Consider the following 15473-nt stretch of genomic DNA (forward strand, 5'->3'; position numbering starts at 1 on the left):
GTTCGCTCTTTTAATCATCTTCTTGTTTTAGTAGTTATTATATATATCATTTTTAATATATATATATATATATCAATATGTTACGTCAAGCAATTAATCAAACCATCAAGAGTGGAGTAGTCAGTCGTAGTTATTCGACTGGTAAAGACATCAAGTTTGGAGCTGAATGTCGTGCATTGATGTTACGTGGTGTTGAACAATTGGCAGCAGCCGTAGAAGTTACATTGGGTCCAAAGGGACGTAATGTTATTCTCGATCAACCATTTGGTGCACCAAAGATCACCAAGGATGGTGTCACTGTCGCCAAGCACGTCGAGTTTAAGGATCGTCATGTCAACCTCGGTGCTCTCCTTGTCAAGGGTGTAGCATCCAACACCAACGACATTGCTGGTGATGGTACCACCACTGCCACTGTCTTGACCAAGGCTATCTTTGCCGAAGGTTGCAAGGCTGTCGCTGCCGGTATGAACCCAATGGATTTGTGGAGAGGTATCAACTTTGCCGTCGACAAGGTCATCGAAGAACTCAAGGTTCTCTCTCGTCCAATCTCTACCACTGAAGAAATTGCTCAAGTTGCTACCATCTCTGCTAATGGTGATAAGGTCGTAGGTAACCTCATTGCTTCTGCTATGGAAAAAGTTGGTAAAGAAGGTGTTATTACTGTTCAAGTAAGTAAAAAAAACAAAAAAAGAAAAAGAAATAATAGACAAATAATTAATTAATCTTTTCTTAGGATGGTAAAACATTAAAAGATGAACTTGAAGTTATTGAAGGTATGAAATTTGATCAAGGTTTTATTTCAAGATATTTTATTACTGATCCAAAGACTCAAAAATGTGTATGTAATCAAAAAAAAAGACAAAGAAATAATATATTCTTATTTATTAATTTTAATTTACTCTTTTACTCTTTCTCTTTAGGAATTTGAAGATCCATTAATATTATTAGCTGATGCAAAGATTAGTAATGTTCATACATTGGTACCAATTTTGGAAGCAGTTCATGCACAACGTAGAAAATTATTGATTATTGCCGAATCTGTTGAAAGTGATGCATTGACAGCACTCATTATCAACAAGCTCCGTGGTCTCCAAGTATGTGCCGTCAAGGCTCCAGGTTTTGGTGATATGCGTCAATCCAACCTCCAAGATTTGGCCGTTTTGACCGGTGGTCAACTCATTAGCGAGGAACTCGGCACCAAGATGGACTCGCTCGACATTTCAATGCTCGGTACTGCCAAGAAGATTAGCGTCTCTGCCGACGACACTATCATCTTGGATGGTGGAGGTGAAAAGGCCTCAATCCAAGAACGTGTTGAAATGATTCGTGAAGCCATCACTCGTACCACTTCTGAATATGAAAAGGGTAAACTCGAGGAACGTTTAGCCAAGTTGGGTAGTGGTGTTGGTGTCATCCGTGTTGGTGGTGCCTCAGAGGTTGAAGTTGGTGAAAAGAAGGATCGTATCGTCGACGCTCTCAATGCAACCCGTGCTGCTGTTGCCGAAGGTATCGTCCCAGGTGGTGGCACTGCTCTCCTCTACTCTGCTCAAACACTCAAAAAAATCAAGATGGACAACTTTGATCAAACCATCGGTGTCAAGATTGTCCGTGACGCTCTCATGGTGCCATGCAAGACTATTGCCAACAATGCTGGTGTCGAAGGTTCAGTCGTCGTCGGTCGTCTCCTCGCTCGTCGTGACAATGAATATGGTTACAATGCCGCCAAGGGTATCTATGAAAACATGATCAAGGCCGGTATCATCGATCCAACCAAGGTTGTCAGAACCGCTCTCGTCGACGCTGCCTCTGTCGCTTCACTCATGACTACCACTGAAGCTATGGTAGTTGAATTACCAAAGGTTGAACAACCAATGCCAATGCAACCTCCAATGGAATATTAAATCAAAAATTAAAATATATATGAATAATATAAATCAAAAAATAATAAAAAAAACTTTTTAAAAAATAAAAAGGTTGATGATCTTCTTTTTTTTTGTGATTTTCATTGTTTGTGTAACGAAAACTTGTATATATATAAATAAATAAATAAAATAAAAAAGAGATAATGTCTTATCATAATGAAGGTGGTGGTGGAGGAGAAAGAATGGAAAGAGGAGGAGGAGGAGGAGGAGAAAGAGGTAGAGGAGGATATCATAGAGGTGGAGGAGGTGAAAGAGGAGGTGGAGGTGGAGGAGGAGATAGAGGAGGTCATCATAAATACTATCATAACAATTATCAAGCATCAAAAGTAGTTTATGATGGTAAACGTATGAGAAAGGCTGTTGTTAGAAAGACTGTAGACTTTAACTCTACTCTTATCAAATATAATCTTTCAAGAATCTATCAAAGAGATCAAAGAGATTTTAATGCCGTTGAACCTGATCCACTTTATATTAAAGAAGTAAGAACAAAAAGAAATATTTCAATCATTGTTTCAATTTATTTACTCTTATTCTCTCATTAAGATTCTACCACCAATAGCATTAATTGATAATCCTATAACAAGTTTATGTACAAGATTTATTCATACTTCAGCAAATAAAGTTAGATATCCAATTAATTGTGTTAGTGTAAGAAATTAAATAATCAATCATTCTCTCTCTTCATTTTCTAATATACCTACCTCTCCTCTTCATTTTCTAGTGGACACCAGAAGGTAGAAGATTAGTAACAGGATCATCAAGTGGAGAATTTACATTGTGGAATGGTTTGACATTCAACTTTGAAACTATTTTACAAGCACATGACAAGGCTGTACGTGCAATTACATGGTCACATAATGAAAATTGGATGGTATCGGGTGATGATGGAGGTTCGATTAAATATTGGCAATCAAATATGAACAATGTAAAGGTGTTTACTGCACACAAGGAATCGGTAAGAGATATTGCCTTTTCACCGACCGATTTAAAGTTTGCCTCTTGTTCAGACGATGGTACACTCAAGATTTGGGACTTTGCACGTTGTAAAGAGGAAAAGTCATTGTTGGGTCATGGTTGGGATATCAAGTGTGTCGATTGGCATCCAACCAAATCTATATTGGTGTCTGGTTCAAAGGATACACTGATCAAGGTGTGGGATGTAAGAAGTGGTGAAAATATATCGACCTTGCACGGTCACAAAAATACAATTGCACAGCTAGAGTGGAACAAGAATGGAAATTGGTTAGTCTCTGCGTCGAGGGATCAGCTTTTACGTCTCTATGACATTAGAACAATGAGCGAATTGCAGTCGTTCAAGGGTCATGGAAAAGAGGTTACATCGGTGTCGTGGCATCCATTCCACGAGGAATTGTTTGTTAGCGGTGGTAATGACGGTTCGATCCTTTATTGGATGGTGGGTCGTGATACGCCTCAAGGAGAAATTTACGGTGCTCACGATGCTAGTGTTTGGTCGCTCTCTTGGCATCCAATAGGTCACATCTTGGCAAGTGGCTCAAATGACTATACCACAAAGTTTTGGTGTCGTAATCGTCCTGGTGATACAATGAAGGATAAATACAATAATCCCAACGCCTCTCATGATATTGAAAATGAAGAGGATCTCGAACCAAAGGATATCGGTGGGGCTGCCGGTGCAGGTGGTGCTGGTGGTCTTCCCGGTCTTTCTCTTCCTGGTTTATCTTCAAATTATGTTTTCGATGATGGTAGTAGTAGTAGTGGTATGAGTACAAGTACTATTACAGGTAGTTTGCCTCAACAACCTTCGCCACCTCTAATGTCTTTTAACAATAACAAACAAGAAAGAAATCAGCAACAAGATAGACCACCTTATCAAAGACAAGATAGACAAGATAGACAAGAGAGACAAGGTCAATTTAATCAAGATAGACAAGAGAGACAAGATAGAAATCAAGAGAGAAATCAAGAGAGACATCAAGAAAGAAATCATCAAGAGAGAAATCAGGGACAACAGGAAAGAGGTGGGTTTAACCAAGGGCAACAATTTAGACAACATGGAAATCAACAAGATCGTGGTGGTTATAATCAACAACATCAACAACATCAACAACAATTTAACCAAGGAAATCAACAACAACAAGTTCAAGGTTATAATCAACAACAACAACAACCACCACAACAATTTAATCAACATCAATTTGATCCAAGATTTAATCAAGGTCAACCACCACAACAACAACCACAATCTCAACCTCCTCAAGGATATAACCAACAACAATTTGATCCAAGATTTAATCAAGGTCAACCACCTCAACAACAACAACAACCTCAACAAGGAGTCCCTTCTCATATTATTCAACCACCTACTTTTAAACAACAGCCAAGGAGATAACAATACAAAAATAAAATCATTGATATTGGGTTTATAACATTATTGAGATTAATTAACATATATTGCTTTTTTTTTTTTGGGTTTGTAAATAATGTTGGTTCTTTTGTTTTCCTACACAAAATGTATTTCAAACAAATAAATTGGACAACAATAAAGGTAAGATTTAAATCAAATAAATCCAAAATACACTTTTGTAAAAAAAAAAAAAAAAAAAAAAAAAAATTTTTTTTTGGCAGCGCGGCACAGCATAAAAAAGAAAAGGGCTCCACCGGGAATCGAACCCAGACCACTACCACCCAAAGGTAGTATTGTACCATTCAACTATGGAGCCTTAGTTGAATTCATTTTTGGAAAGTGATAATTTGACCCGATTTTTTCAGCCCCTATAATAACAGAAACTCTTTTTAATTAAAATTAAAACAAATAAACCATAATTACTCTATTGTCCGACGACTAGAGTCCAGATTTATTAAAAAAAAAAAAAGATTTTTTCGGCCCCCAAAATAACCCATCAAAGATTCATATAACACCAACAATACAGTTGAAAATAGATTCACATTACATTTGGACATCACATCTTATCATCACATTTATCTACAACATGAAAGCTCTGACTAATGATAGAAAAATTCAAAAAATAGAGACTCTGGCTCTTCGCCCTAAAACAGAGCCACTGGACTTTTAAAAATCATGAGACAATAGATAAATTCAAAACGCATTATCATCATTGCGGAGTGGAGTCAACCTTTATTCGTTTTTGCTCCTGAATTGAATGGGTGTAGAGTATTGCGTGGTGATTTAGTTTACACCATATTGATCATTCTTTTATCTTGTTCAGCTCCCACCAAGACTCTTGGAGATTGTTTGTTTTTTATTTTTAGCCTTGGAAATCGATGAAAGAGAATAAACGATTCAAAGTATCATGTATCATTTATTTATGGTTTTAAGTGTTGTTTGTTTAAATTGGATGGAAATTGAACAGATATTTGGCACTCATGCCAGGAAATGAAATTCTTTTAAAAAAATTGACCTATTTAAACAATCGATTCCAAGGCTAAAAATAAAAACCAGATTTTTATTTCACAAACAAAATCGACAAAATATCCAAAATACTTTTTTTTTTTTTTTTGAGATATTTCTTTCACATGTAGACACCTTTTAACTCTTCATGTGACCTTAATCTTACTTTCAATCCTAACCAAACCATCAAGTAAAAGAATGAAATTATCTCTATCAATCTTTACACTATTTCTTTTGCTACTCTTACTACTAAACAGCAGTTACTATATCAAAGCACAAACTCTTTCACAATTAGAATGTATGTGTATATGTTTCCCATTTTTATCAAGAATGAATTATTAACTGATTGTTATTTTTTTTCTTTCTTTCTTTCTAGTGGATAGTGCAATATTTATAATTAAACAATATGGAATTGAAATACCACAAAACCAATCATTATGTAATTATGGATCACCTATAGTTTTTGAATGTATCAATAGTAGTAGTGATAATACTCATCACATTAACAAAATGTATATATATTTTTTCAAACACTACCTTTACCGACACTATAACTTTGTTTTTTTTTTTTTTTAGAACGATAACAGGAAATAATTTTATAGATGTTGGAACACCAAATGTAAATCAAGTATTTGATTTTCCAAGACTTGATTCATTTTACTTGACAAAAAGTGTAACAAAAAATTATAGTATAAATATATTGGAATATTTTAAAAATGCCCCTTCTATTAAATCATTCTAGTATGCAAAAAATATTATTATTTTTAAAACCATTGTTGTTAACCATTTTCTTTTTAGTATAAATGGACCACAAACCACAGTACCAAATGAATTCTTTTCAATCATGACCAATCTAACCACAATACAATTTCTAACACTACAATCTCTACCCAATGGTATTTTTAATAACCAAAATTTAAAAAATATTCATATAGGAGGACCCTTGGCAAGTCTTGGGATCAATGAAACTACCAATCTTCCCTTGTTGGAAACCATAAACATAGGTTTTAATCTAGCTCTTCCCGAAACTATTTTATTCTCTCCCATTTCCTTTCCCAAATTAAAACAAATCAATCTATTTGGATCTTCTTTAAAAGTAGCCACTGTCATTGTCAATATTCCAACTTGTGAATTTTTGTATGTAAAAAAAAACAAAAAAAAAGAATATTGATTTTTAAACCTTTTTTTTTTTTTTTTTTTTTTTTTTTTTTGATCAATTGCAGGAAGTACCAAAACAGTAAGATATGATTTAAATATTTCCAATCCAGAGACTCTAACTACACTTTATATGAGTGGTCCACTCACAACTTGGTTCCCAAAAGATTTTAAACTATATCAAAAACTTGCTTCTTTGTAACTATATAAGAATCATTTACATTATTATTATTATTATTAATTTATTAATTTTTTTTTTTTAGGTCATTTAATGGGATCAATTTTACAACAGAAAATCCAATTATAGATTATCCACCAAATCTTTTCTCTCTTGCCATAACAAATACCAATATGACCACTTTTCCACAAATCCCTCTTCCAAAAACTTTAGGTTCAACGTAAATACTATAGTAGAAACCCCCTTTTATTACTAGTTTATATTTATATTCTATTTTTTTTTAGACAATTATTTTCAAATAATTTTACAACCTTTCCATGGGATTTATTTCAAGATTCAAAACAAATTTCTCCTATTGACGTATCTGAAAATCGTATACTAGCTGGAACAGTTCCAGAGTCAATGTGTAAATTCAAATTAAAAATTCAAAATACCTCTATTACAAGTGTTCCATCATGTTTTTGGTGTTATCAATGGACCATACAAACCAGTCTTTTACAACCTCCCAATTTCATCTGTCCAGTAACATTTGACAATCAAACCATTGTCACTAGGAATGGACAAGCTTTGGTATATGGATCCAATCTAGGTTATGGAATCCAAACGATAAATTATACTCTTACACTGATCATACCAAACTCTGTATTGAATATGAAAATACCCAGTTTTGCTCCATTTAAAACTTCACAACCACAGGTTTTATCAGTTAACCTTTCAACCAATGCCAATACATCTTATAATCTAAATGTAATTGAAGCTGGTGTAGATATTTTAAATATCAACAATGTAGATAATTTCACCTATACTCAACAACCATCAAATCTACAAATCAAAATTTTATTTGCAAGTTTAAATCCAAATCTACAACATCAAGTTGGATTGAATTCTTCCCTACCTTGTAATATTGTATCAATTACTACAAACTATATTATATGTAATACTAGTATTATACCTGATCCAGGTAGTTATAATATTACAATCTCAAATCAATATTATCAATCATTTTATTTATTTAATTTTATTCCAAGTATGATAAAAATCAAAAAATATTTAAAAATGATTTAAATTTAAAGTAAATAACTTAATTATTTTTCTATCTATCTTTTTTTTTCTAGAATATCCAACAGTTACAGCAGGAATTATAAATGATAATAATAATAATAATAATAATAGATCAAAATTAATTAGTTTATATGGTTATTATGGTAATTTAAATTATTCAAATACATTGGTATTGATTAATAATACATTGATATGTAATATTGGATTTATAAATGATAGATTAATTAATTGTACCATCGAAACAATTAATCAAAATTATGGACCAGCTTCTATAAATGTTCAAATCGATAATCTTCAATATTTTAAAAATGATGTACTTTATTTTTATCCTCCAAACAAAAACAACAACAATACAGATCAACTTTTAAAACAATGTCAAGAAACAACTCTAAATTGTTTCGGTAATGGTCAATGTAATGAATTTGGTAAATGTGATTGTATTGAAAATTATAATCCAATTGATAATTGTTTAACAAAATGTATGTATTAAAAGTTCCAATAATCATTTTTAACAATTTATTTACTTTTTTTTTCTATAGATTTCAATTCAAGTGTAAATACAACAACAGATCCATTAAAACCAACAACTTCATTTGATATTAATGGTGTTGATTTCCAATTTGAAATTGTATCAATTCAAGAATTAAATTCTGAAAATGATGACATGGTACAACAATTAATAGTAGACAAATGGAATTCAACGATTACAACAATCAATTCAACAACCATTGCAAATTATTATTTAATTGTAAATCAAAGCGAGGTTACAATGCCATTATTAAATGTATCTGCTGTTATATCATATTCACCTAAAGCAAGAACAACGATGTTTGGGGGAAATGAAATCGAAATGAATCCAAATTCAATCAAACTATCAATTGAAATTAATAATTGGGAATTTAATAGTAACATCAATTCGCTTAGAGTACTTTTCAAAACTAGTCTCCCAAATAATCAAAGTATTGAAATATGTCAACAAGCAAGTGATGAAATCAAATCAATATCATATGACCTATCATCAAGTAGTATTCAATATCTAAGAGTATTAAAAGATGGAATTCAATTTACAGGTAGATTCTTGGATTATATTGTATCTGATGGTCGAAACACCTATTCAAGAACACAATTGGTATCATTAACACCGTCAGAACAATCAACAACGGAATCTATAGCATTGATTGGTATTTTATTACCACAATGTCAATCATGTATTATTGATCCTGATTTTACACCTCTGTTGGTTGATACAAGTCAAAGTCAATGTGGAGACAACCCATCAAATAATAACACATGGAAGATTATTGTTGGTGTAACAATTGGTGGATCAATATTTATTGCTGCCATTATAGGTGCCATCATTTATGCTAAAAAGTATACTAATCTAAAATATAATATTTTTAAATTAAAAAATTTAAATAAATCAAATTAATTCATTTTCTCTCTACAAAAAGGTTTGTTTTTTTTTATTTATTTACTATTATTATTAAAAAGGTTGTATGGGTTGATTGGTTGTTGCAATTTATTTATTTGTTGTTTTTTATTTCTTTGGAGCAGTAGATGATGATGAAGATTGTTCCTTTTCCTCATCCTTTTCCTTTTCTACTTCTTCTACCAACTTTTCAACCTCTGACTCTTCCAATAATGAAATTGGTTGATTTCTTCTAATGATTGCAATTTCGATATTCTTGTTTCCAGATTCTACAACCTAAAATTAAAATAAAAATAAAATAATTAATAACCTAATCAATCAATTATTATTTTTCTTTTTCTTTTTCTATTTCTAATTTACTTCTAATAAAGCTCTAACAGCAAGTTTAATTGATTCGGCATCACTATTGTCTGTATAATTCTTTTCAAGGAATTCAGAGACAGCTTTAGAGTTTCTACCAATAGCGGCAGCCTTCCAAGAGCTAAATGAACCAGATGGATCAGTTTGGAAGAGACGTGGAGTACCATCACTATCAAAACCAACAATCAATGTTGAAATACCAAATGGACGAACACCACCACTCTGTGTGTATCTTTGTTGAATACCTGCAATATATTTGGCAATATATTCTACTGTTGGTGTATCATCTAATGATAATCTATATGATTGACATTCAACCAATGCCTAAAAAAGAAATAGAATAGATTAAAAAGAACATGATTAGTCTTTCTTTTCTTTCTTTTCTTTTCTCTCTTTTCTTTTCTCTCTTTCTTTTCTTTTTTTTTTTTTACCTTATTAATTAATACACGAGAATCAGCAGTTAAACCAGCAAAAGTTAAACAAATATGATCATCAATCTTTACAATCTTTCTTATTGATCTAGCATCTTGTAACTTTGCAGTAGATTTCTTTTCTACACCAAGAATGATAACATCTTTACCACGAACACCAATAGCAACTGTACCCTTACGTACAGCTTCCATAGCATATTCTACTTGAAACAAATGTCCATCTGGTGAAAACACTGTAATAGCTCTATCGTATCTTGCTGATGACATTCTTTATCTCTTTTTTATTTATTTATTATACAAATTTATATATATTTAATGATGATTAATTAAAAGTGTTTTTGTGAACATCAAGATCATCCACAAAAAAAAAATTTTGAATAACACTTTTTTTTTAATTTATTTTTTTATAAAAACATAAATACAAGTGACAATTAATTTAGTATTTCTTTCTTTTTCAAACATGAAACAACTTGTTCATTCAATCATTAATCTACATTTTCACTATATTTATATATTTCTTAAAAAAAGAAAAAAAGATTTAAAGGACAGACCTCGGGGGGGGGGGGGGGGGTTTCGTTCTTCGAGAAATGTGGGTCACCACATGTTAAGTTAATTTACTTTAGGAGATTTTAATAGCAGTATGAGGTCTTGAGAATACATTTAATCTATTGTCGATATCAAATGCATCGAAATTTAATATACTTGCTACTTTTATGGGACTTATAAGTATTATTCTATGAAAATTCTCATTGATTTCATTTTTATGTAAGACGCACAAACTAGTATTTATTCTCATATATTATATTATCTCTCTTCTCTCTCTCTCTCTCTCTCTCTCTCTCTCTATTCAATATGACATGTCATAATAGTAATTGTATACCATGGTCAACATTATTAGAATGTGACAAGGTAAAAGAAGAAATGTTGACAAAAGGAATAGGAATTAGATCAAAAGGATATAAAGAATATATTAAACCATACAAGAAAAAGTTGAAGTACTTTATCAATTCATTGGCAGAGGCAATTGAATCAAAAGAGATTGCTGAACGTAAACTATACTCGATGAAGGATTTGTATCGATTGACAACTGTCTATGCTGACAAGGACTGTCATGATGACGATGGACTCAATCGATATGTGTGTAGGTTTTGTGACCCTGCACCTCTGCATTCTGGCAATCCAACACAATACTTTTCATTTTGGGAGGGCGAGCAGGAATGGAAGCTTGGAGGTGACCACAATCGATACTCTTACGAGGTGTGTGTCATTAAACTATTGTGGCGAAGAAACAAAATGGCAAATATATTGGCATTGATTCAACGTGGTGGAGATCTTGATCTAATGGACAATCTTCATGATTTTTGTGGTGGTTATGGACTGTACAATACAATGCACGAGTGTCTAAGGATGTATATATTTGTTAACCTTTATATTGCTGCTGGTACTGTCAATCAACAAAGACTCAATCCTAAAACGAAACGATTGGAATACCCAAAACATACAAGTGACACTTCTGAAAAATTGATAGAGTTTGATATCTTTGCACCATACCTAGAACCCAAACAAAGTCGGTACATGTCAACTCTACTCACAGATGATTATCATCAAGAAAATAATATCTCCAAATTGGCATTTAAAATGATTTACAATTATAGTATGATGGCAAGAGAATGGGGTAAACCAAAAGATTGGTATACCGAAATTAAAATTGCTCTTGCTCATAATGATTTTAGTTTTAGATTCTTAATTCCTCTTTATTGGCAACATGATGATGAAAATGAAAATGAAGATTAAAAAAGATTAAAAAAGATTAATAAATTGTAAATAAATAATAAAATGTGTAAGATTTATAAATTAATTAATTATTTATTTATTTATTTTGTATTTTTACAGAGTTTGAATATTTTAGATTAGTATACTTTTTAGCATAGAGGATGGCACCTACAATGGTAACAATCAATACAACTCCACCAATTGTTACACCAACAATAATCTTCCATGTGTTATTATTTGATGGGTTGTCTCCACATTGACTTTGACTGGTATCAACCAACAGAGGTGTAAAATCAGGATCAATAATACATGATTGACATTGTGGTAATAAAATACCAATCAATGCAACGGACTCTGTTGTTGGTGATTGTTCTGATGGAGTCAATGATACCAATTGTGTTCTTGAATAGGTGTTTCTACCATCAGATACAATATAATCCAAGAATCTACCTGTAAATTGAATTCCATCTTTTAATACTCTTAGATATTGAATACTACTTGATGATAGGTCATATGATATTGTTTTGATTTCATCACTTGCTTGTTGACATATTTCAATACTTTGATCGTTTGGAAGATTGGTTTTAAATAATACTCTAAGTGAATTGATGTTACTACTAAATTCCCAATTATTAATTTCAATTGATAGTTTGATTGAATTTGGATTCATTTCGATTTCATTTCCCCCAAACATCGTTGTTCTTGCAAGAGGTGAATATGATATAACAGCAGATACATTTAATAATGGCATTGTAACCTCGCTTTGATTTACAATTAAATAATAATTTGCAATGGTTGTTGAATTGATTGTTGTAATCGTTGAACTCCATTTGTCTACTATTAATTGTTTTGCAACTTGATCATTTTCATTTAATTCTTGAATTGATACAATTTCAAATTGGAAATCAACACCATTAATATCAAATGAAGTTGTTGGTTTTAATGGATCTGTTGTAGTATTTACACTTGAATTGAAATCTAAAAACAAAAAGAATAAATAAATAAATAAATTTTAAAATTTGATTAAAATTTTACATACATTTTGTTAAACAATTATCAATTGGATTATAGTTTTCAATACAATCACATTTACCAAATTCATTACATTGACCATTACCAAAACAATTCAAAGTTGTTTCTTGACATTGTTTTAAAAGTTGATCTGTATTATTATTATTATTATTATTGTTGGGAGGATAAAAATAAAGTACATCATTTTTAAAATATTGAAGATTATCGATTTGAACTTTGACAGAAGCTGGTCCATAGTTTTGATTAATTGTTTCGATGGTACAATTAATTAATCTATCATTTATAAATCCAATATTACATATCAATGTATTATTAATCAATACAGAAGGGTTGGTTTGATTTAAATTACCATAATAACCATATAAACTAATCAACTTTGATCTATCATTATTATTATTATTTACAATTCCAGATGTAACCGTTGGATATTCTATTAAAGAAAACAATTAATATTAAAGTTTCTGATAAAGAATTAATATGATGGTTATTTTTCTTTTTTTTTACAACATACTTGGAATAAAATTAAATAAATAATTTGTTTGATAATATTGATTTGAAATACTAATATTATAAATACCTGGTTCTGGTATAATACTATTACAAGTAATAGAGTATGAAGCGAGTAAAATGGTGGTACAAGACAGAGAATAGTTTAATTGTACTTGATGTTTGAGATTTGGATTTAGACTTGAAAATAAAAATCGCAATTGTAAATGTGATGGTTGTTGGGTGTAGGTGAAATTGTTATTACTAGGTGATACAACTATACCAGCTTCTATTACATTGATATTATATGATGTTTGGGCATTGTTTGAAAGGTTTAATGATAAAGCCTTTGGTTGTGATAGATAATAGGATCCAAAGTTTTGAATTTGGATTTGTAGTACCGAGTTGGGTGTGATGGGAGTAAGAGTGTATTCACTGGTTTTAAAACCCCAACCCAAATTGGATCCATACACCAAAGCTTGTCCAGCTCGAGTGGCAATGACTTGATTATCAAATGTAACTGGACAAATGAAATTGGGAGGTCTTTCAAGACTAGTTAAAAAGACTTGATCCAAAGCTTGATAACACCAAAAACATGATGGGACACTTGTAATAGAGGTATTTTGAATTTTTAATTTAAATCTACACATTGACTCTGGAACTGTTCCAATTAGATTAACATTCTCGCTTAATACAATTGGATTTGATGTTTTTACATTATTAAAAATATCCCATGGAAAACTTGTAAAATTATTTGTAAATGCTTGACTATAAATATTTGATAAAAAAGAGTAAATACATTATTATAAAATATAATTGTTGTAATGTTATTTTTGTAGTACTACTATACTTACAATATCGAAATAGTAAGAGGTAAAGGGATATTTGGAATAGTTGTTAAATTTGAATAGACAATGGAAAAGGTGGCTAGGTTTGGAGGGTAGGATTTGGTGATTGGATATTCTGAAAAATCTACTCCTTGGAAATTGAGAGAAACTAAATTTGGATAATATTTCATATCTTTTGGTGTCCAACTAGTCAATGCCCCTGATAAATAGATATCACCCAATACCTCTGGATGAACTATTTGTACATCAAAATGTTTGTCTCTGCCACCAGTCAAAAACAGTCCAAAAACAGTCGTAGAGTTCAATTTAACTGTTGTCTTGCTCGATGTTCCACTGTTTATACTAAGGTATTTGAGATTTGGCATTGTCTCTGGTGTAATTGAAATCGTTTCAGGTGCTCTTGGTGAAAAATTGAGTGACAATGATGCCAATGATGGAAGGTTGACCGTCGATTCATTTACACCAGCCGTTGTCAAATAAACCGCACCCAATGAAAGTTGAGTCAAACCAGTATGATTGAATAAACCTTTTGGTATATTGTTTGATATTCGATGTAATACTAAATTTCTCATATTTGGCAACATTGATAAGAAATCATCTGGTACATTAACCAATGAAATTGCACTTGTACTATTAATAAATAAATAAATAAATAAAAGCTATTAGTTTTTTTAGTCTATAAATAAATAGATTATATTATGTACAATACATACTAAAATGTGACCAAAGATGATAGATTTTTTACATAATCTAAAAAATTAATACTATTATTTCTAACAGACGTATGCGATAAATAGATTGAATTGATTTGTGGAAAGTCCAATTGTATTGATGTATTTGGGTTTCCAACATTTGTAAATGTTATTCCTGATATTGTTCTTTAAATTTAATGAATGAATGAATGAATGATTAAATAAAAGGAATGAATAATTAATTAATAATATTTATAAAGAGACTATATATATTTACATTGAATCAATATGATAACTTCCTCCAGTACCACTATTACTACATTTAAAAATAGGAGATGATCCATAATTACAAAGTGATTGATCTTGTGGTATTGATGGTATTCCAAATTGTTGAATTACAAAGATTGCACTATCCACTAATATTGATAATATTAAAGTTGGAATAAAAGATGTATTAATACCTTTTTCGATATATATATAAATCTATCTGTATATTTCTTACATTCTGGTTTTGAAAGAATTGATTGTTGTGATGTGCATACTCTTATAAAAATCAATATAATAGATGATATAATGATATGTATATTGTTGATCATTTTATTTGTATGTTGTTCTATGTTCTATGTTGTTGTTGTTGTACAGTGATCACTCAGATCATTGCGATATAAGTTCTACAAACCCAGGTCATCTGATCTCTTTGTTGTAGTACATATG

At 31.1% G+C, this 15473-nt stretch overlaps 6 protein-coding genes and 1 non-coding gene across 7 annotated transcripts; 4 read left to right on the forward strand and 3 right to left on the reverse strand.

Annotated features, from left to right (window-relative positions):
• Window positions 1-77: 77 nt before the first annotated feature.
• Window positions 78-1901, forward strand: hspA (chaperonin 60; the record flags this gene model as incomplete). Its single annotated transcript, XM_004359846.1, has 3 exons — window positions 78-668; window positions 734-838; window positions 921-1901. 3 exons carry the CDS (start codon window positions 78-80, stop codon window positions 1899-1901), a joined length of 1677 nt encoding a protein of 558 aa, XP_004359903.1.
• Window positions 1902-2065: 164 nt separating this feature from the next.
• Window positions 2066-4293, forward strand: DFA_01942 (WD40 repeat-containing protein; the record flags this gene model as incomplete). The annotated part of the gene is made up of 3 exons (XM_004359847.1): window positions 2066-2401; window positions 2466-2570; window positions 2644-4293. 3 exons carry the CDS (start codon window positions 2066-2068, stop codon window positions 4291-4293), a joined length of 2091 nt encoding a protein of 696 aa, XP_004359904.1.
• Window positions 4294-4413: 120 nt separating this feature from the next.
• Window positions 4414-9137, forward strand: DFA_01943 (uncharacterized protein; the record flags this gene model as incomplete). Its single annotated transcript, XM_004359848.1, is given in 13 exon segments — window positions 4414-4449; window positions 5132-5155; window positions 5175-5217; window positions 5426-5611; window positions 5690-5825; window positions 5890-6054; window positions 6112-6209; window positions 6411-6450; window positions 6556-6666; window positions 6732-6866; window positions 6931-7673; window positions 7762-8187; window positions 8248-9137. 13 exon segments carry the CDS (start codon window positions 4414-4416, stop codon window positions 9135-9137), a joined length of 3033 nt encoding a protein of 1010 aa, XP_004359905.1.
• Window positions 4554-4624, reverse strand: DFA_01944. The gene has a single exon. It is a non-coding gene; the product is annotated as a tRNA-Pro (tRNA).
• A 108-nt stretch (window positions 9138-9245) lies between the features above and the next one.
• psmA7 (proteasome subunit alpha type 7) lies at window positions 9246-10195 on the reverse strand (the record flags this gene model as incomplete). Its single annotated transcript, XM_004359849.1, has 3 exons — window positions 9246-9413; window positions 9498-9821; window positions 9929-10195. 3 exons carry the CDS (start codon window positions 10193-10195, stop codon window positions 9246-9248), a joined length of 759 nt encoding a protein of 252 aa, XP_004359906.1.
• A 585-nt stretch (window positions 10196-10780) lies between these two features.
• DFA_01946 (uncharacterized protein) lies at window positions 10781-11722 on the forward strand (the record flags this gene model as incomplete). The annotated part of the gene is made up of 1 exon (XM_004359850.1): window positions 10781-11722. The coding sequence occupies one exon, from the start codon at window positions 10781-10783 to the stop codon at window positions 11720-11722; it is 942 nt and encodes a 313-aa protein (XP_004359907.1).
• Window positions 11723-11798: 76 nt separating this feature from the next.
• DFA_01947 (uncharacterized protein) lies at window positions 11799-15355 on the reverse strand (the record flags this gene model as incomplete). Its single annotated transcript, XM_004359851.1, has 7 exons — window positions 11799-12679; window positions 12741-13163; window positions 13311-13987; window positions 14074-14697; window positions 14781-14945; window positions 15037-15175; window positions 15262-15355. The coding sequence occupies 7 exons, from the start codon at window positions 15353-15355 to the stop codon at window positions 11799-11801; spliced, it is 3003 nt and encodes a 1000-aa protein (XP_004359908.1).
• Window positions 15356-15473: the final 118 nt, after the last annotated feature.

The sequence above is a fragment of the Cavenderia fasciculata genome, assembly GCF_000203815.1.
Source record: "Cavenderia fasciculata unplaced genomic scaffold Scf_Dfasci-F-a-25c12.r2-5, whole genome shotgun sequence".
NCBI classification, from domain to species: Eukaryota; Evosea; class Eumycetozoa; order Acytosteliales; family Cavenderiaceae; genus Cavenderia; species Cavenderia fasciculata.